The following is a 21775-nucleotide window of genomic DNA, read 5'->3' as shown; positions in this document are numbered from 1 at the left end:
CTCTTAATCCTTGGCACATTCCCTGCCCATACAAAGTCCAAAATAATTGTGTCCAGTAAAGATCGGGAGTGTCTGGAATATGAACAGGAGCTCACCGCTTGGACTCTCCCAGCCAAAGTCAAATGCAGCGTGTCCCACCTCTTAAAATCCTCCCTAACCTCCTCCATCAGTTTTGGTAAATTCTATTTGTGAAGCATCATCCATTCACTCGCTGCCTGAATCCCCAGGTATATAAACCTGTCTCTGGCCACCTTAAATGGCATCCCCCCTAAACTGGCTTGCCGACCCAACTCATTCACCGGGAACACTTGCTTTTCCCTCTTTTTAATTTATATCCCGAGAACGCCCCAAACTTCCCCAACAGGCCCATGATGCTCTCCAAATGGTCCGAAACATACAATAGTAAGACGTCAGCATAGAGCAACACCCGATGCTCCCTTCGTCCCCTCGTAATCCCTCACCACTCTACCGGCCCCCTAAGAGTCATTGCCAGAGGCTCTATAGCCACGCAAACAGCAGCGGTGTCAGAGGGCACCCCTGCCTTGTTCCCCTGTGTAGTTCAAAGTTCCATGAACCCATGTCATTGGTCCACACACTCGCCCTCAGTGCCACATAAAACAGGCGCACCCATGTTACAAACTTTGGCCCACACCCAAATCTTCCCAGGACCTCAAACAAGTACCGCCCGGTCAAATGCCTTCTCCGCATCCATGGACACCACTACCTCTGGTACCTGAGCTCCCGACGGGGTCATAATCACATTTCACAGCCTCATTCTCTTACTAAATAGCTGCCTGCTGTTTACGGTTTGGTCCTTCGCAACCACCCCGGGACACCATTCTTCCTGCCACCAACTTAGCCAGCACTTTCACGTCTGTATTTAACAACGATATGGGCCTATACGACTGACATTCCAACGGGTCCTTCGCCTTCCCTTTTGGTATTAACATGATCGGCAGCTCCCCCTTCTCCAGGGCCTCATTAAATGTCCCCAAGAGATGCTGTGCCAGGTCTTCGCGACCTCCTTTCTAAAAGGCCGCTGGGTAGCCTTCGGGCCCTGGGGCCTTCCCCGGCTTCATACCCCTTATACTGTCCAAGATCTCCCTCAGCCCCAGGGGCTCCTCTAGTGCCTGTCTCTTCTCTTCCTCCAACTGTGGAAACTCCAGTTCGCCTAAGAACCGTCCCATGTCCCCCTCTTCACCCCTCGGGTCCGCTCTGTACAGCTCCTTATAATAATCCCTAAATGCCTCGTTTATCTTCCCCGGCTCCGACACCACACCCCCTGCCCCAGGCCGTATCTTCAATATTTCCCTGGACGCTGCCTGCTTCCGCAGCTGATGCGCTGTTCGACTCGCCTGCTCTCCATATTCGTAATGCACCCCTCTTGCCCTACGCAGCTGTCCTACCACCCCCGCCGTTGTCCGCCTGTGAAATTGCCCATGTAATTTTTTCCTCCTCGCCAATCCCTCCATGGTGGGCACCCTCAAGTGCTCCCTATCTATCCCCACTATCTCGTTCATTAGCCGTTCATATTCCTCCCTCCTTTTCCTATCCGCATGTGCCTTGAACAAGATAATCTCCCCTCGGGCCACCGCGTTTAGAGCTTCCAAAATGTGGCCGCCGGCACCTCCCCGTTTTGGTTCAATTCTACACCAGCATGACCTGCCCGCACTTCGTCAGAAAATCCTCTATCTGCCAAGAACCCCGAATTGAGCCTCCACCCCGGCCTCTGCTCCCGTCCCGATTTAAGCCGAATCTCCAGCCAAAGGAGCGCATGGTCCGAGATTACTATCCCCATGTACTCTGCCCCCTCCACCCCGACCAAAACCTCCCGGCTCACCACAAAAAAGTCAATTCTGGAATATATCCAGTACACATACGAAAAGAAGGAATACTCCCTTCCACCTGGGTTCTTGAAGTACCAGAGGTCCCCCATACCCATCTTTTCCATAAACCCGCCCAGCAATGGTACCCTTCCCATTGACCTGGGACTCGATCTATCCACCCTCAGCTCCAGGACACAGTTAAAATCTCCTCCCATAATCAACTGGTGCGTGGCCAAGTCCGGCATTGCTGCCAGCAACCCTCTCATAAAACCTACATCATCCCAATTTGGTGCATACACATTCACCAACGCTACCGGCATCCCTTCCAATACCCCACTCACAATCACATATCTCCCACTCGGGTCCCTCACTTCCTTCGCTTCACAAACCCCGTTTTCTTACTCAGCAAAATTGCCATTCCCCGCGACTTTGAATCTAATTCCGAGTGGAAAACCTGACCCACCCACTCCTTCATTAGTCTAACCTGGTCCTTCACGCGAAGGTGCCTCTCCTTTAGAAAGACCACCTCTGGTTTCAAGCTCCTGAGGTGCGCAAAGACCCGAGATATTTTGACCCTTTCCATTGAGCCCTCGGACATTCCCCGTTATCAGCCTGATGCACTATCAATTACGACGAGACGAGAGTAGAGAGTAATCGAGGCTTTATTACACAGAGATGTGTGGCCTCCTACAGCTGCTGCCAAAATGGCTGCAGTTCGGAGAGCACACACATTTATACTCTGCCTACTGGGCGGAGCCAGCAGGCAGGGATCTATCCCCGTACCTGTAGTACAGGGGCCTTACCGTAATACTCTCGTATGCATTGCAGTATATACAATATAATACAACAGTGGTGACTACCACACAGCTTTACCGGGGGCTTACGCCATTCCCCTCTACCGTCCGCCATCCTCCCCTTCTGGCTCTACCCCCGTTAATTTCACCCTAGACCGGGCCCATTTCTCCACCCCTGACCATGTTTCTTCTCCAACCTCGTCTCGTGACCCCCCCCCCCCCCCCCCGCACTTCTCTCAGCCCTCTTCCCCACCTCACTTCTGTTCACCAGCATTACCTGCCAGCGTGGCAAATCCTGCCCAGAGGCTTCTCTCACTGACCCCCTCCCCCGCCCTTGCCTCTCTGTTGTGTGAAGAAGGCTCCGTGCGGACTGCACCCTACCCCACCCAAACAAAGACTCATCTCAAACCACAGGTCACCTTCCCCAAGAACAAGCAAACAGAAAAAACACACACAGCCCAGGCAGCAGGGGGGGAGATGAGGACAGCCGTCCTCTTACAAACTTTTCACCCCTGCTACTCTTTGTCAATCCAACAGTAAAAAACAAAAATAACCCTCCACATCGGAGGAAAAGAAAATCCTCACTCCCTCCAACCTCCACTCTATCCGTATTCCCAATTACTTCAAATTGCCAGCACCTCAGTCTCCCAGAATTGTTCAGTTCAGTTCTCCCCTAGTTTATGCTCCTTGACAAAGTAATTGACCGCTTCTATGGTCTCAAAATAGTATTCCCGGCCTTCATATGTCACCCAAAACTTCGCCATGTACAGCACCCCTTGACCTGATCTGCCGCTGATATAACACCGCCTTGACTTTGTTGAAGCCGGCACACCGTTTTGCCAGCTCAGCTCCAATGTCCTGGTATATTCAGATCTTGTTCCCTTCCCATTCACACTTGCGCTTTTCCCTGGCCCACTGCAGAATCTTCTCTTTTTCCACGAACTTAGGAGCCGCACGATCACCGCCCGCGGTGGCTCCCCTGCTCTAGGCTTCTGCCTCAGAGACCTGTGTGCTCTGTTCACCTCAGGAGCCTCATCCAGCACCCCCTCCGCCACCAGCCTCGCCAACATCCTCGAAACGTACCTCATGGCACTCACACCTTCCACTCCTTCAGGCAGGCCCACTACCCGCAGATTCTGCCTTCCCGATCTCATTTCCTGCTCCTCCACCTTTGCTCTCAACATCTTACAAAGGTCTCCAAAGAGCCCCATCTTCGCCTCCAATGCCACCACCCGATCGCTGTGGTCCGACATCATCTTCTCAATCTTTCGGATCTGCGACCCTTGCACGTCCAAGCATTTCTCCACCCTCTCCATCGAGCCCTTCAGGGGTGCCACAGCCCCTTCGATGGCCTTTGAACGATCCTCCTGCATCTCCTTCCTCTGCTGGCGGTTGTCTTTCTCGATCAAGGCCATCGACTGTTCCATCTGGGCCTTTGCTACTTGCACTAACCCTTCCCCCTCCGCCATCCTTCCACTGGCTGCTGCACCACAGGTCTCTGCCAACTCCGTGGCCAAGTCTTTCACCTTCTGACAGGTTTGGTAACCAGCAGACATACCACTCCTGAGAGGGAACTTCTCCGACCTACAGCTACACTTTTCTATCGAAGTTGCTCCCAATTTCGGATAAAAAGAGCTCTTTTCTATGCCTTCAAGCAGGAGCTGCCCAGTGAGCGACCACTCACACCATGGCCGCCACCGGAAGTCTACCAGTTTTAGTCTCCTTACATAGAGAGAGATATACTTGCATTGGAAGCAGTTCAGAGAAGGTTCACTAGGCTGTTCCTGGGATGAAAGGGTTTGTCTTATGAGGAAATGTTGAACAGGCTGGCTGGGATTTGAATAATCAAAGGTGATCTTATTGAAACATATAGGATTCTGAGGGGACTTTGACAGGGTGGATACTGAGTGCATCATAGAATCGCAGAAAAGTTACAGCACAAAAGGAGACCATTTGGCCCATCTTGACACCCAGACGCCCTTTCATCTCATGGGGAAATCTAGAATTATGTGACACTGGTTAAAAATAAGGAGTCTCCCATTTAAGCCAGCGATGAAGAGAAATTTCTTCTGTCAGTGGTTAGTGTTTAGAATCCTCTTCCCCAGAGAGCAGTGGAGGATGTGGCTCATTGAACATATTCAAGGCTGTGTTGGACAGATTATCGATCGATAAGGATGTTGTTTGTAAAGATATTATATTTTGTATCAATGCTGTATTTCTGTCTTTTCTTGAAAGCCCATCATGAATTTGGCCATTTCTATGGCTCCAGTTACGTAGCTGCGCCTGATGGGAGTCGAACCCCCGGACTGTCTCGCACCAGGGATGGGCTGCTTGTTGCCGAGCTCGATCTGAACCTGTGCCGACAGATGAGCGATAAGTGGGCCTTCAAGGTGAGCCATAGCGCAGATACACGGCTACTGCCAACCTGTCCTGTTCGACATCGCCTTGTTTTAAATGTTTCCCATTGATGTGACAAAGTCATGCTTCACTAACCCTAGGATCAGCTTTGTTCCCAGAACACGCACTCCCTTACCCCACCCCCACCCCGATAGCGCATTCATTACAATCTGTTCCATCTGAAATTTGACCCATCTCTGATCCTGCTTCTCCCGCTTGCTCTCACCAAATTCTGACTGCACCCTCCATAAGTTATTCCAACATCGGCTGCAGTCCTCAGCTGCACCTGGCACTCTCCCAGTCCCCTCCGCACTCTCCCAGTCCCCTCCGCGCTCTCCCAGTCCCCTCCGCGCTCTCCCAGTCCCCTCCGCGCTCTCCCAGTCCCCTCCGCGCTCTCCCAGTCCCCTCCGCGCTCTCCCAGTCCCCTCCGCGCTCTCCCAGTCCCCTCCGCGCTCTCCCAGTCCCCTCCGCGCTCTCCCAGTACCCTCCACGCTCTCCCAGTCCCCTCCACGCTCTCCCAGTCCCCTCCACGCTCTCCCAGTCCCCTCCACGCTCTCCCAGTCCCCTCCACGCTCTCCCAGTCCCCTCCACGCTCTCCCAGTCCCCTTCACGCTCTCCCAGCCCCCTCCACGCTCTCCCAGTCCCCTCCACGCTCTCCCACTCCCCTCCACGCTCTCCCTATCCCCACCACGCTCTTCCTATCCCCTCCACACTCTCCCAGTCCCCTCCACGCTCTCTCCCAGTCCCCTCCACGCTCTCTCCCAGTCCCCTCCACGCTCTCTCCCAGTCCCCTCCATGCTCTCTCCCAGTTGCCCTCCACACTCTTCCTATCCCCTCCACGCTCTCCCTGTCCCCTCCACGCTCTCCCTGTCCCCTCCACACTCTCCCAGTCCCCTCCGCTCTCTCCCAGTCCCCTCTACGCACTCCCAGTCCCCTCCACACTCTCCCCATCCCCTCCGCTCTCTCCCAGTACCCACCACTTTCTCTGTCCCCTCCACACTCTCCCAGTCCCCTCCACGCTCTCTCCCAGTCCCCTCCGCTCTTTCCCAGTCACCCTCCACGCTCTTCCTATCCCCTCCACGCTCTCCCTGTCCCCTCCACGCTCTCCCTGTCCCCTCCAGACTCTCCCAGTCCCCTCCGCTCTCTCCCAGTCCCCTCCGCTCTCTCCCAGTCCCCTCCGCGCACTTCCAGTCCCCTCTGCGCACTCCCAGTCCCCTCCACACTCTCCCCATCCCCTCCGCTCTCTCCCAGTACCCACCACTCTCTCTGTCCCCTCCGCGCTCTCCCAGTCCCCTCCGCGCTCTCCCAGTCCCCTCCGCGCTCTCCCAGTACCCTCCACGCTCTCCCAGTCCCCTCCACGCTCTCCCAGTCCCCTCCACGCTCTCCCAGTCCCCTCCACGCTCTCCCAGTCCCCTCCACGCTCTCCCAGTCCCCTCCACGCTCTCCCAGTCCCCTTCACGCTCTCCCAGCCCCCTCCACGCTCTCCCAGTCCCCTCCACGCTCTCCCACTCCCCTCCACGCTCTCCCTATCCCCTCCACGCTCTTCCTATCCCCTCCACACTCTCCCAGTCCCCTCCACGCTCTCTCCCAGTCCCCTCCACGCTCTCTCCCAGTCCCCTCCACGCTCTCTCCCAGTCCCCTCCACGCTCTCTCCCAGTCGCCCTCCACACTCTTCCTATCCCCTCCACGCTCTCCCTGTCCCCTCCACGCTCTCCCTGTCCCCTCCACGCTCTCCCTGTCCCCTCCACACTCTCCCAGTCCCCTCCGCTCTCTCCCAGTCCCCTCTACGCACTCCCAGTCCCCTCCACACTCTCCCCATCCCCTCCGCTCTCTCCCAGTACCCACCACTTTCTCTGTCCCCTCCACACTTTCCCAGTCCCCTCCACGCTCTCTCCCAGTCCCCTCCGCTCTTTCCCAGTCACCCTCCACGCTCTTCCTATCCCCTCCACGCTCTCCCTGTCCCCTCCACGCTCTCCCTGTCCCCTCCAGACTCTCCCAGTCCCCTCCGCTCTCTCCCAGTCCCCTCCGCTCTCTCCCAGTCCCCTCCGCCCACTTCCAGTCCCCTCTGCGCACTCCCAGTCCCCTCCACACTCTCCCCATCCCCTCCGCTCTCTCCCAGTACCCACCACTCTCTCTGTCCCCTCCACACTCTCCCCGCCCCCTCCACGCTCTCCCTGTCCTGTGCACGCTCTCCCTGTCCCCTCGCCGCTCTCCCTGTCCCCTCCACACTCTCCCTGTCTCCTCCACGCTCTCTCTATCCCCTCCATGCTCTCCCTTTCCCCTTGTGGTAAACACCACTGGTAACACATTGCATGTATTACGGTACAGCCACTGTATTACAGGTACCACAGTAAATCCCTGCCTGCTGGCTCCTCCGAGCAGGCGGCGTATAAAAGTGTCTGCTCTCCTGCGCTGCTCCCATTCTGGTTCCAGCCGCAGGAGGCACAACATCTTGTGCAATAAAGCCTCGATTGTTTCACCATTCTCGTCTTGTGGTAATTGACGGTACATCAATTTATTGCACAAGATTTTAAAAGATGAACATCTTAATCAAGCCGGTTCGCCTGGAGCTGAGCCCTCACGCAGCCAACACCACGCCCACCTTCGACCACTGGCTAGCCTGCTTTGAGGGCTACCTCAGAGCAGCCACAGAAGAACTCTCGGACCCACAGAAGCTCAAAGTCCTTTACTCACGGTGAGCCCTCAAGTTTTTCCCCTCATCCGGGATGCGTCCACCTACACAGAAGCGATGACGCTACTAAAGGGACACTACATTAAGTCGGTGAATCAAGTGTACGCCAGGCACCTCTTGACTCCGAGACGGCAACTCCCGGGGGAAACTCTGGACGATTTCTTGCGGGCCCTACAGATTCTCGGTAGGAACTGTGACTGCCAGGCAGTTTCGGCAGTCCAACACACTGAACTACTAATCAGAGACGCTTATGTCACGGGCGTTAAGTCTACGTACGTTCGCCAGCGACTATTGGAAGGGGGTACGCTCGATCTTCCAGAGACTGTGCAGCTTGCTAATTCCGTAGAAGTGGCCTCCCGTAATCTGGAGGCCTACACCTCCGACCGCGCTGCACCCTCGTGGGCATCGTGGGCCCCACCAGCTGCCGACTCGAGTACACCGCAAGCCTGCGCCGCACGGCAGCCAGCCAACTCCCGAGGGCCCAAATGTTATTTTTGTGGCCAGAGCAAACATCCCAGGCAGCGCTGCCCAGCGCGGAGCGTGACCTGCAACGGGTGCGGGAAGAAGGGCCACTATGTTTCCGTTTGCCAGGCCCGGTCGGTCGCCGCTGTTTCCAGGCCCGGCATTGCTACACCCCCCACGTTCAATCCAGGGGCACCGCCATCTTCTCCACCACAGGCCACGTGCGGCCCGTGGGTGCCGCCATCTTCAGCGCCATTTTGGACCACGCCTCAGGACCCCTGCTCGTCTGGCTGTTTGCTGCCCGATGATACCCCCGCCACCGCTGATCAGCCCGGGACCTCCCAACATCTTCCACAGCTCGCCTCCATCACCCTTGATCAGTCTCGGCCCCGCAACCTCACGACCGCTAAGACGACGGTAAAGATCAACGGGCACGAGATGACCTGCCTCTTTGACTCCAGGAGCACAGAGAGCTTCATCCACCCTGCTACGGTAAGACGCTGCTCCCTCGGTGTCACCCAGAAAATCTCCCTGGCCTCCGGATCCCATTCCGTGCAAATCCGGGGGTACTGTGTCGCGACCCTCACCGTTCAGGGCGTAGAGTTCAGCAACTTCAGGCTCTACATCCTCCCCCACCTCTGCGCTGCCCTGTTACTAGGTCTTGATTTTCAATGCCACCTCCAAAGCCTTACTCTGAAATTCGGCGGACCCCTGACCCCCCCTCACTGTCTGCAGCCTCACGACCTTTAAGGTCGATCCTTCAACACTTTTTGCAAACCTCACCCCGGATTGCAAACCCGTCGCCACTAGGAGCAGATGGTACAGTGCCCTGGACAGGACCTTCATCAGGTCTGAGGTCCAACGGCTTCTGCGGGAGGGGATCATTGAGGCCAGCACCAGCCCCTGGAGAGCTCAAGTGGTGGTAGTGAAGACTGGGGAGAAGCACAGGATGGTCATTGACTACAGTCAGACCATCAACTGGTACACGCAGCTCGACGCTCCCAAGCATTTCTGACATGGTCAATCAGATTTCGCAGTATCGAGTCTTCTCCACAGTTGACTTGAAGTCCGCCTACCACCAGCTCCCTATCCGCCCGGAGGACCGCCAATACACTGCCTTCGAAGCAGATGGCCGCCTCTATCATTTCCTTAGAGTTCCCTTCGGCGTCACCAATGGGGCCTCGGTCTTCCAGCGAGAGATGGACCGAATGGTTGACCAGTACGGACTGCGGGCCACCTTCCCGTACCTAGATAACGTCACCATCTGCGGCTACGATCAGCAGGACCACGACGCAAACCTCCAAAAATTCCTCCATACCGCCAAACTCCTTAACCTCAGATGCAATAAGGAGAAATACGTGTTCCGCGCCAACCGCTTAGCCATCCTTGGCAACATAGTGGAAAATGGAGTCCCAGACCCCGCCCGCATGCGCCCCCTCCTGGAACTCCCTCTCCCCCACTGCCCCAAGGCCCTGCAACGATGCCTGGGGGTTTTCTCATATTACGCCAGTGGGGCCCTAATTATGCGGACAAGGCCCGCCCACTCATCAAGTCCACAGTTTTTCCCCTGAAGGCTGAGGCCCGCCAGGCCTTCAACCATATCAAGGCGGACATCGCCAAGACCAGGATGCACGCAGTCAATGAGACCCTCCCCTTTCCGCTGGAGAGCGATGCATCAGACGTCGCTCTGGCCGCCATCCTCAACCAGGCAGGCAGACCCGTGGCATTCTTTTCCCGCACATTCCATGCCTCCGAAATTCGGCACTCCTCTGTCGAACAGGAGGTCCAAGCCATTGTGGAAGCTGTGCGACATTGGCGGCCTTACCTGGCCGGCAGTAGATTCACTCTCCTCACTGTCCAACGGTCGGTTGCCTTCATGTTTAACAATACGCAGCGGGGCAAGATCAAAAACGACAAGATCTTGAGGTGGAGGACCGAGCTCTCCACCTATAACTATGAGATCTTGTATCGCCCGAGGAAGCTCAATGAGCCCCCAGATGCCCTGTCCCGCGGTACATGTGCCAGCGCACAAGTGGACCGACTCCGGGCTCTCCACAATGACCTCTGCCACCCGGGGGTCATCCGGTTCTTCCATTTTGTCAAGGCCCGCAACCTGCCCTACTCCATTGAGGAGGTCAGGACCGTAACCAGAGACTGCCAAGTCTGCGCAGAGTGCAAGCCACACTTCTACCGGCCAGATAGAGTGCACCTGGTGAAGGCCTCAGCATGGACTTCAAAGGGCCCCTCCCCTCCACCGACCGCAATGTGTACTTCCTCAACGTAATTGATGAGTACTCCCGGTTCCCTTTCGCCATCCCATGCCCCGACATGACTTCTGCCACAGTCATCAAGGCCCTGCACAGCATCTTTACCCTGTTCGGTTTCCCCGCGTACATCCATAGCGATCGGGGATCCTTCTTCATGAGTGATGAGCTGCGTCAGTTCCTGCTTAGCAAGGGCATCGCTTCGAGCAGGACGACCAGCTACAACCGCCGGGGAAACGGGCAGGTGGAGAGGGAGAACAGGATGGTCTGGAAGGCCGTCCTGCTGGCCCTTCGGCCTAGAAATCTCCCGGTCTCCCGCTGGCAGGAGGTCCTCCCCGATGCGCTTCACTCCATCCGGTCGCTCCTGTGCACCGCTACTAATGAGACCCCTCACGAATGTGTCTTTGCCTTCCCCAGGACGTCCACCTCCGGGGTCTCGCTCCCAATATGGCTGACAGTTCCTGGACCCCTCCTCCTCTGGAAGCATGTGCGGAGCCATAAATCGGACCCCTTGGTCGAGAAAGTCCACCTCCTCCATGCTAACCCGCAGTACGCCTACGTGGCACACCCCGACAGGCGACAGGACACAGTCTCCCTCCGGGAACTGGCAGCTGCTGGGTCCCCACCCACAACTCCCGACCTGATACCGCTCCCCCTCTGGTTGCCTCCCTCACCCCTGCGCCACCCACCCCCCGACCAGTGAACCTCACCGCAGCCCCCACCCCAGCAGGATCCGTTCCCCCACCGGATCCACTACGGGGGTGATGATGGAGGGGACAACACGCCCCCAGAGTCGCAGGTGACCACATCGGCGCCCACACCACCACCAGGACTGAGGCGATCGCAGCGGAGGGTCAAGGCCCCCGACAGACTCAACCTGTAATGTTTTCTTCGCCCCGCCGGACCTTTTTTAAACAGGAGGTGAATGTGGTAAACACCACTGGTAACACATTGCATGTATTACGGTACTGCCACTGTATTACAGGTACCACAGTAAATCCCTGCCTGCTGGCTCCTCCGAGCAGGCGGCGTATAAAAGTGTCTGCTCTCCTGCGCTGCTCCGATTCTGGTTCCAGCTGCAGGAGGCACAACATCTTGTGCAATAAAGCATCGATTGTTTCACCATTCCCGTCTCGTGGCAATTGACGGTACATCACCCCTCACGCTCTCCCTGTCCCCTCCACACTCTCCCTGTCCACTCCACACTCGCCCAGTCCCCTCCACACTCTCCCAGTCCCCTCCACGCTCTCCCAGTCCCCTCCGCACTCTCCCAGTCCCCTCCACACTCACCCAGTCCACTCCGCACTCTCCCAGTCCACTCCAAACTCTCCCAGTCCCCTCCACATTCACCCAGTCCACTCCAGCTCTCCCAGTCCCCTCCGCACTCTCCCAGTCCCCTCCACACTCACCCAGTCCACTCCGCACTCTCCCAGGCCCCTCCACACTCACCCAGTCCCCTCCACACTCACCCAGTCCCCTCCGCACTCTCCCAGTCCCCTCCACGCTCTCCCAGTCCCCTCCACACTCACCCAGTCCACTCCGCACTCTCCCAGTCCCCTCCACACTCTCCCAGTCCCCTCCACGCTCTCCCAGTCCCCTCCGCACTCTCCCAGTCCCCTCCACACTCACCCAGTCCACTCCGCACTCTCCCAGTCCCCTCCACACTCACCCAGTCCACTCCAAACTCTCCCAGTCCCCTCCACACTCACCCAGTCCACTCCACACTCACCCAGTCCCCTCCACACTCTCCCAGTCCCCTCCACGCTCTCCCAGTCCCCTCCGCACTCTCCCTGTCCCCATCACACTCTCCCAGTCCCCTCCGCACTCTCCCCGTCCCCTCCACGCTCTCCCAGTCCCCTCCACGCTCTCCCAGTCCCCTCCGCACTCTCCGAGGCCCCTCCACACTCTCCCTGTCCCCACCACACTCTCCCAGTCCCCTCCGCGCTCTCCCAGTCCTCTCCACGCTCTCCCTGTCCCCTCCACGCTCTCCCTGTCCCCTCCACACTCTCTCAGTCCCCTCCACAGTCTCCCAGTCCCCTCCACGCTCTCCCGGACCCCTCCACATTCTCCCAGTCCTCTCCACACTCACCCAGTCCCCTCCACACTCTCTCTGTCCCCTCCACACTCTCTCTGTCCCCTCCACACTCTCCCTGTCCCCTCCACACACTCCCTGTCCCCACCACACTCTCCCAGTCCCCTCCGCGCTCTCCCAGTCCCTTCCACGTTCTCCCAGTCCCCTCCACACTCCCCCAGTCCCCTCCACACTCTCCCAGTCCCCTCCACACTCTCCCTGTCCGCACCACACTCTCCCAGTCCCCTCCATGCTCTCCCAGTCTCCTCCACGCTCGCCCAGTCTCCTCCACGCTCTCCGTGTCCCCTCCACACTCTCCCTGTCCCCTCCACGCTCGCCCAGTCCCCTCTACACTCAGCCAGTCCCCTCCACACTCTCCCAGTCCCCTCCACACTATCATAGTCCCCTCCACACTCACCCAGTCCCCTCCACGCTCTCCCAGTCCCCTCCACGCTCTCCCAGTCCCCTCCACGCTCGCCCAGTCCCCTCCACACTCTCCCAGTCCCCTCCACGCTCTCCCAGTCCCCACCATACACTCCCTGTCCCCTCCTCGCTCTCCCTGTCCCCTCCACACACTCCCAGTCCCCTCCGCGCTCTCCCAGTCCCCTCCACGCTCTCCCTGTCCCCTCCACGCTCTCCCTGTCCCCTCCAGGCTCTCCCTGTCCCCTCCACGCTCTCCCTGTCCCCTCCACACTCTCCCAGTCCCCTCCACACTCTCCCAGTCCCCTCCACACTCTCCCTGTCCCCTCCACGCTCGCCCAGTCCCCTCCACGCTCTCCCAATCCCCTCCACACTTTCCCAGTCCCCTCAACGCTCGCCCAGTCCCCCCCAGACTCTCCCAGTCCCCCCCAGACTCTCCCAGTCCCCTCCACACTCTCCCTGTCCCCTCCACACTCTCCCAGTCCCCTCCACGCTCTCCCAGTCTCCTTCACGATCTCCCAGTCCCCTCCACGCTCCCCCAGTCCCCTCCACACTCTCCCTGTCCCCTCCACGCTCTCCCTGTCCCCTCCACACTCTCCCAGTCCCCTCACGCTCTCCCTGTCCCCTCCACACTCTCCCAGTCCCCTCCACACTCTCCCAGTCCCCTCCACACTCTCCCAGTCCCCTCCACACTATCACAGTCCCCTCCACACTCTCCCAGTCCCTTCCACACTATCACAATCCCCTCCACACTCTCCCAGTCCCCTCCACAGTCTCCCTGTCCCCTCCACGCTCCCCCAGTCCCCTCCACGCTCGCCCAGTCCCCTCCGCGCTCTCCCTGCCCCCTCCGCGCTCTCCCTGCCCCCTCCACGCTCGCCCAGTCCCCTCCACGCTCGCCCAGTCCCCTCCACGCTCTCCCAGTCCCCTCCACGCTCCCCCAGTCCCCTCCATACTCTCCCTCTCCCCTCCACACTCTCCCTCTCCCCTCCACAGTCTCCCAGTCCCCTCACGCTCTCCCTGTCCCCTCCACACTTTCCCAGTCCCCTCCACACTCTCCCAGTCCCCTCCACACTCTCCCAGCCCCCTCCACACCATCACAGTCCCCACCATTCTCTCCCAATCCCCTCCGCATTCTCCCCGTCCCCACCATACTCTCCCTGTCTCCTCCACGCTCGCCCAGTCCCCACCACACTCTCCCAGTCCCCTCCGCACTCTCCCTGTCCCCACCACACTGTCCCAGTCCCCTCCGCTCTCTCCCTGTTCCCACCGCACTCTCCCAGTCCCCTCCACTCTCTCCCTGTCCCCCCCACACTCTCCCTGTCCCCTCCACACTCTCCCTGTCCCCACCACACTCTCCCTGTCCCCACCACACTCTCCCAGTCCCCTCCTGTGATGAACGGTTACTGCCTTGTCATCATGTAAGGTGATGTCCCCTTTAAGACCAGGCTTGGAACCCTGGGGACTCCGCCTCTGGCTCCCACCCATCTGTGAGCCATATATAAGGGGCTGCCTTGTGGGTTGTGCAGCAGTTAGCACACATCTCGGCTCTAGCATAGTTCTTAGTCTATTAAAGCCTTCTTTACCGTTTACACTCTTAAGCGTCATTATTGAGGGTACCTCAATTTAATAGACTAAACTGGATCAGGATGGACGCAGGCCTAAAACCAGAGAAGCTCAATCTGGAAGCACGGACACCGGAGGCAAAGGAAATGTTTTAATACTGGCTGCGGTGCTTCGAGGCCTACCTGGACTCCGCAGAGATTTCCATCCTGGGGCCACGCAAGCTGAGCCTACTCCATCCCGGGTGAGTCACAGAATCTCCGCCACGCTCGAAAAGGCGACGACTTATGAAGAGGCGGTCGAGTTACTCCGCAAGTGGTTTGTCAAACCCATCAACGAGGTACACGGCAGGCATCTGCTCTCTACCTGCCGGCAGCGCTCGGGGCAATCGCTAGACGAATTCATCGAGAAACTCACCGCGCTTGCTAGGGACTGTGACCATCAGGATGTGACAGGGGAAGTCCATATGAACCTGCACATCAGGGATGCTTTCGTGTCCGGAATCCGCTCGACCTACATCCGGCAGCGGCTGCTCGAAAACGGGGCAAAAGACCTCCAGGACACGCTAATGCTAGCCTCCTCACTGGAGATGGCCCAACATAACTTGGGTACGTACCCCGCGGACTCTGCGGGCCCCCCCCCGGACTTCCTCCGACTCAGCCGTATTACAGGCCTGCGCCACGCGGCGACCCACTCACTACGGGGGGCACACCGTGCTACTTCTGCGGACAGTGCCAGCATCCACGCCAACGCTGCCCAGCCCCCTCCGTGATCTGCAGAGACTGCGGGAAGAAGGGGCATTTTGCGAGGGTCTGCCTGGCCAGACCCGGGGCCAGAAAAACAAAGAACAGCCGGCCCGAAAATCCCCTCCGCACTCTCCCTGTCCCCACCACACTCTCCCTGTCCCCACCACACTCTCCCTGTCCCCACCATACTCTCCCAGTCTCCTCCGCACTCTCCCTGTCCCCACCACACTCTCCCTGTCCCCTCCACGCTCTCCCACTCCCCTCCGTGCTCTCCCAGACCCCTCCACTCTCTCCCAGTCCACTCCACGCTCTCCCAGTCCCCTCCGCTCTCTCCCGCTCCCCTCCGTGCTCTCCCTGTCCCCTCCACACTCTCCCTATCCCCTCCACACTCTCCCAGTCCCCTCCACGCTCACCCAGTACCCTCCACACTCTCCCAGTCCCCTATACGCTCTCCCAGTCCCCTCCACGCTCTCCCAGTCCCCTCCACTCTCTCCCACTCCCCTCCACGCTCTCCCTGTCCCCTCCACACTCTCCCAGTCCCCTCCACACTCTCCCAGTCCCCTCCACGCTCTCCCAGTCCCCTCCACGCACTCCCAGTCCCCTCCATGCTCTCCCTGTCCCCTCCACACTCTCCCAGTCCCCTCCACGCTTTCCCTGTCCCCTCCACACTCTCCCAGTCCCCTCCACACTCTCCCAGTCCCCTCCACGCTCTCCCAGTCCCCTGCACACTTTCCCAGTCCCCTCCACGCTCTCCCAGTCCCCTCCACGCTCTCCCTGTCCCCTCCACACTCTCCCAGTCCCCTCCACACTCTCCCAGTCCCCTACGCACTCCCCCAGTCCCCTCCACGCTCTCCCAGACCCCTCCACACTCTCCCAGTCCCCTCCACGCTCGCCCAGTCCCGTCCACGCTCGCCCAGTCCCGTCCACGCTCGCCCAGTCCCCTCCACACTCTCCCAGTCCCCTCCACGCTCTCCCAGTCCCCTCCACGCACTCCCAGTCCCCTCCATGCTCTCCCTGTCCCCTCCACACTCTCCCAGTCCCCTCCACGCTTTCCCTGTCCCCTCCACACTCTCCCTATCCCCTCCACACTCTCCCAGTCCCCTCCACGCTCTCCCAGTCCCCTGCACACTTTCCCAGTCCCCTCCACGCTCTCCCAGTCCCCTCCACGCTCTCCCTGTCCCCTCCACACTCTCCCAGTCCCCTCCACACTCTCCCAGTCCCCTACGCACTCCCCCAGTCCCCTCCACGCTCTCCCAGACCCCTCCACACTCTCCCAGTCCCCTCCACGCTCGCCCAGTCCCGTCCACGCTCGCCCAGTCCCGTCCACGCTCGCCCAGTCCCCTCCACGCTCGCCCAGTCCCCTCCACGCTCGCCCAGTCCCCTCCACGCTCGCCCAGTCCCCTCCACGCTCGCCCAGTCCCCTCCACGCTCGCCCAGTCCCCTCCACGCTCGCCCAGTCCCGTCCACGCTCGCCCAGTCCCGTCCACGCTCGCCCAGTCCCCTCCACGCTCGCCCAGTCCCCTCCACGCTCGCCCAGTCCCCTCCACGCTCGCCCAGTCCCCTCCACGCTCGCCCAGTCCCCTCCACGCTCGCCCAGTCCCGTCCACGCTCGCCCAGTCCCCTCCACGCTCGCCCAGTCCCCTCCACGCTCGCCCAGTCCCCTCCACGCTCGCCCAGTCCCCTCCACGCTCACCCAATCCCCTCCACGCTCGCCCAGACCCCTCCACGCTCGCCCAGTCCCGTCCCTCTCGAACAGTCCTGTCCACGCTCTCTCACTCCCCTCCAGAGAAAAACGTGGACTTAGTTCCCAGTGATCTCGATATTCAAGGACTTTGGTCAGGACATTGCTCTGTCCAGTTATTCTTGACACTTGCTATTTTATTTATTTTCTCAGATGACGGGGAGGTTTGATTTGTATGCTGCAGAACTTGCTGAGGCAACGTATCCTGAGTTTCAACCCAATGTAGTCGTGGATTATTGATGTTATTGGGCACAGGCAGCATGGAGGCTATGCCAGAGATTTACACTGTTTGATCAGAAAATATATTGTTTCACTCAGCCATGTTGTCTTTAATCCTGACGTCCGCTTGTCCATGGGTATTCCTGTGATTTTCCACCAGATATTTCCTTGGGTTCAGAGACACCATCATCCCTGTACACAGATCTCATTTCTAACCCTGTGTAAACAGGCCATTTATTCAAAACCAGCTCAGCTTCTCTGTGGTTGAGTTAAAGCTTCCTAACACATCTGATCTGATCTCACTGTAAATCAGAAATTGACATGGGCGTCATTCTCCGACCCCCCAGCGGGTTGGAGAATGGCCGTTGGCCGCCGTGAATCCCGCCCCCGCCGGTTGCCGAAGTCTCCTGTACCGGATATTCGGCGGGGGCGGGAATCGGGCCGCGCCGGTTGGGCCCCCCCCGCTCGATTCTCCGGCCCGGTTGGGCCGAAGTCCCGCCGATAAATTGCCTGTCCCGCCGGCGTAAATTAGAGTAGGTATTTACCGACGGGACAAGGCGGCGTGGGCGGGCTGGGGGGGGGGGGAGCGGGGCGATCTGACCCTGGGGGGTGCCCCCAAGGTGGCCTGGCCCGCGATCGGGGCCCACCGATCCGCGGGCGGGCCTGTGCCGTGGGGGCACTCTCCTTTCCGCCTCCGCAACGGTCTCCACCATGGCGGAGGCGGAAGAGACTCTCCCCACTGCGCATGCGCGGGAAACTGTCAGCGGCCACTGACGCTCTCGCGCATGCGCCGCCCCAACATGTCATTTCCGCGCCAGCTGGCGGGGCAACAAAGGTCGTTTCCACCAGCTGGTGGGGCGGAAATCCCTCCGGTGCCGGCCTAGCCCCTCAATGTTGGGGCTCGGCCCCCAAAGATGCGGAGCATTCCGCACCTTTGGGGCGGCGCGATGCCCGTCTGATTGGCGCCGTTTTGGGCGCCAGTCGGCGGACATCGCGCCGTTTGGGGAGAATTTCGCCCATGATGTCCGATCTCGCATTCTGTATCTAAAATGCCCGTTAGACATGGTGGGTCCCAATTCCAGGATTCTTGATCCAATTCCCAGGCTGTCTGATTTTCGGGAGTGCCTTCAAAAGGTGCAGGCTGGTTCCTGTCAAAACCTGCACCCAACGCTCCTGACCTAACTGGCTTCATTGCAGAAATAGGCATGTCGGCCTCCACATACTGGGCTATCATGAACTAGTCTGCACGAGGAGACCTTTAAAGGTGATTTTGAAAAGTCCTTCTCACGTTCCCAGTGCCGGGTTACTGCCCTCACCCAACACCATGGCCCCTCATGCCTCAATGCCATGATATGGTGCTTCCATGCCAATTGACCCACTATACATTGTATAGAACCAATGTGACAATAAGATGTGTAAAAAAAAAAGCTTTAAAAAAGTAATTCATGCGCAACTTTTCATCATTTTAAGAAAATGTCTTTTCACTGCAAGGCAATTAAAGTGTCAATCATCCAGACCTTTTAAAGTGTCAATAACAGACACTACAGGTCCTTGAAACCACTTAATCTTGCGTAAATAAACGATGTGAAATTGACATGAAAGAGCCTGAGCTAATGTTTTCCCTGGGCCCAGCAGTTTCAACAAGAGGAGGTGTCTGGGTTCTCCATAAAGCCTCATTATATTAACTTGCTGAACTTTCTCCCAGGTCAGCTGATCTGACTCCAGCCTCCACTTGCCTCCACAGCAATAAGGATCCTGCCTTTGCAGGCACTTGCTCCCAAGGCGGGCTGGCCAAGCCAGGAATTTTCCCCACTTCCTCTACCTGCTCCCATCTCACGTTGTGTATCCAAAATCGGAAACTGACATTTGACGTCCAAGATTGGGCAGCACGGTGGCGCAGTAGATAGCACTGCTGCCGAGGACCTGGATTCGATTCCGTGTGGAGTTTGCACATTCTCCCCGTGTCTGCGTGGGCCTCACCCCCACAACCCAAAAAGATGTGCAGGTTAAGTGAATTGGCCATGCTAAATTGCCCCTTAATGGAAAAAAATAATCGGGTACCCCAAATTTGTTTTTTACATGACGTCCAAGATCATTGGAAATCTCGAGAAACCAGAAAGGGCTCCAGCCAATCAATGACTTTCCTTTTCTTAAAGATCTCAGAGCTGCCAATCAAACCCATTGATCAGGTTCAAACCTGTGTATTTGTGGCTGTTTACCTCTGCAGCAAACTGAAATAAAAGGCAATTAAGCCACTGCATTTCAGATCGGATAAGTCAGTCAAGAGATGTTAGTGCTGAATATGATGACTCAGTCAATTCAATATCTCCAGCACAATAATGTATTTGCTCAGACAGTTGCACCTTGTGGAGGCCTCCCCAGCCATATGTCCTATCATAGAATTTACAGTGCAGAAGGAGGCCATTCAGCCCATCGAGTCTGCACTGGCTCTTGGAAAGAGCACCCTACCCAAGGTCAATACCTCCACCCTATCCCCATAACCCAGCAACCCCACCCAATACTACGGGCAATTTTGGACACTAAGGGCAATTTAGCATTGCCAATCCACCTAACCTGCACATCTTTGGACTGTGGGAGGAAACCGGAGCACCCGGAGGAAACCCACGCACACACGGGGAGGATGTGCAGACTCTGCACAGACAGTGACCCAAGTCGGAATCGAACCTGGGACCCTGGAGCTGTGAAGCAATTGTGCTATCCACAATGCTACCGTGCTGCCCCATCTGTCCCATCTGATTGAATGCTGGTCGTCTTTGAGACGTTTGGGTGTTAAACCCTTGCATGCTGATTCTGAGAATACAAGTTAAAAATTCAACACAGACGATCCACCCAAGCTTTTTCGAGGTGTCAATTAGATCTTCAGGTGAGCCAAGTAGCTGATGGGCAAAAACAAATTTACCAAATTTAAGTCCGCCAAATTGAAACACGCTTTACTGCAGCCATCAGTCAAGATTCTGTACCAGCTCGCCCAGAACACACTCCACACTTCATTAGCCAGAGAATTTACATTTAGTTTGAGACAGAGCCAAGGCTTGGCAACCCTTACGCCTGAGCTGAGATATTGCAGGAGTTCAACCAGTTAAAATCCCAAAGGTCTCTAGATCAAATCACACTGGTCACCCTCCCTGTGAGCGTACAGGGTTCTCTGGAAAAGCACACAATGAATCACATCCTCCACGTGTAACAGCTTTCTCTTCCAGGTTCCATTTCCAGGGTCAGTTGTTAGTCCCTGGAGTACTGTTATCACGTCACTGAGTCCACCATAGAGGGTTAACGTATTGCTGAAAATTCCATCACTGGGACTCCCGATTTGACCTAAAGAAAACCTGCAACCCCCTATCCTCACAGCCCAGCAGATCTATAACCAGCCATTGGACAACTGACAGCTGCAGCTTTGAGACCTTGCTCGCTGCTTAATCTCACAGGCCATCTGGTGAATTCAAATTCTTAGATACTCTCCAGGAATCCACATTCACAACCAAACCTTTGATATAAAAATTGCCAAGCCAGCGAGAGAGTTCAGGGTTTTAAAACGGATTGAAGGGCTGGCAAGGGGTTGGAATTGGGGACAGTCTCACAAAGTAGAAGAGCAGAACTTGGGCAGCATGGAAAAAAGGAAAGCAGGGAATAATGGGATATAAGAGCATGGATAAAAGTTTCAGCAGACAAGTTAAGATGGGGATGTAGGTAGGGAATGTTGCCAAGCCAGAATTGAGTGCTCTTGGTGATGGAATGAAGCTGGAATATACGTCACATCTTTGCATCGAAGAGGACATGAAGTTTCCCATTTGTAATGTTGTGTAATTGACTTTAGTTACATTTATTAATCAGGTTTCAGACTCCAGTAGATCATGTGAAATGTTACCATTATGATCGCTCTTCCCTCCATGAGATTATTAATTACACAATAAAAGATCTAAAATTGCCACTTCCCCGGGTGGTTCTACAACGTATTGTTCCAGGAAACCAACTCAAATATATTCCATTAATTTGTCTTTTGCCAGTTTGATTTGACCGCTCTATATGATGATTAAAGTCTCTCACAATTATTGCAGCACATTTGTTCCAAGCTTCTCATTTCTTGATTAATATCATGTCCGATGGTAACTGTAAACTATTCCCATACTTCCTATTTCTTTTTTTTTGTTTGTTTAAAATTTAGAGTACCCAAATCATTTTTTTCCAATTAAGGGGCAATTTAGCGTGGCCAATCCACCTAGCCCGCATATCTTTGGGTTGCAGGGGCGAAACCCACACAAACATGGGGAGAATGTGCAAACTCCACATGGACAGTGACCCAGAGCCGGGATCGAACGTGGGACCCCGGTGCTGTGAGGCTACAGTGCTAACCACTGCGCCACCGTGCTGCCCTCTTTCTCATTTCTTATCTCCACCCAAAATGATTAAATTTCCTGCTCAATTGGCTGACACTGCATCAGTGGTGGAGGGAGTGAATGTTTGTGGATGGGATGCCAGTCAAGTGGGCTGCTCTGACCTGGATGGTGTCGAGCTTCTTGAGTGTTGTTGGAGCTGCACTCATCCAGGCAAATGCCAGGTATTCC

At 57.0% G+C, this 21775-nt stretch overlaps 1 protein-coding gene across 1 annotated transcript in view; it reads left to right on the top strand.

Annotated features, from left to right (window-relative positions):
* The window catches only part of upb1 (ureidopropionase, beta), a 286897-nt gene extending 265630 nt beyond the window's left edge, over positions 1 to 21267 (top strand). Inside the window, exons 9-10 of the mRNA XM_072499643.1 lie at positions 4856 to 5010; positions 17127 to 21267. Of these exons, the coding sequence (XP_072355744.1) occupies positions 4856 to 5010; positions 17127 to 17213 (242 nt within the window). The 3' untranslated portion in view covers positions 17214 to 21267. The remainder of the gene's footprint in view (positions 1 to 4855; positions 5011 to 17126) is intronic.
* The last annotated feature ends 508 nt before the right edge of the window (positions 21268 to 21775 follow it).

Source organism: Scyliorhinus torazame, chromosome 1 (assembly GCF_047496885.1).
Source record: "Scyliorhinus torazame isolate Kashiwa2021f chromosome 1, sScyTor2.1, whole genome shotgun sequence".
Classification (NCBI taxonomy): Eukaryota; Metazoa; Chordata; class Chondrichthyes; order Carcharhiniformes; family Scyliorhinidae; genus Scyliorhinus; species Scyliorhinus torazame.
This window is presented reverse-complemented; position numbering and strand designations above follow the sequence as displayed.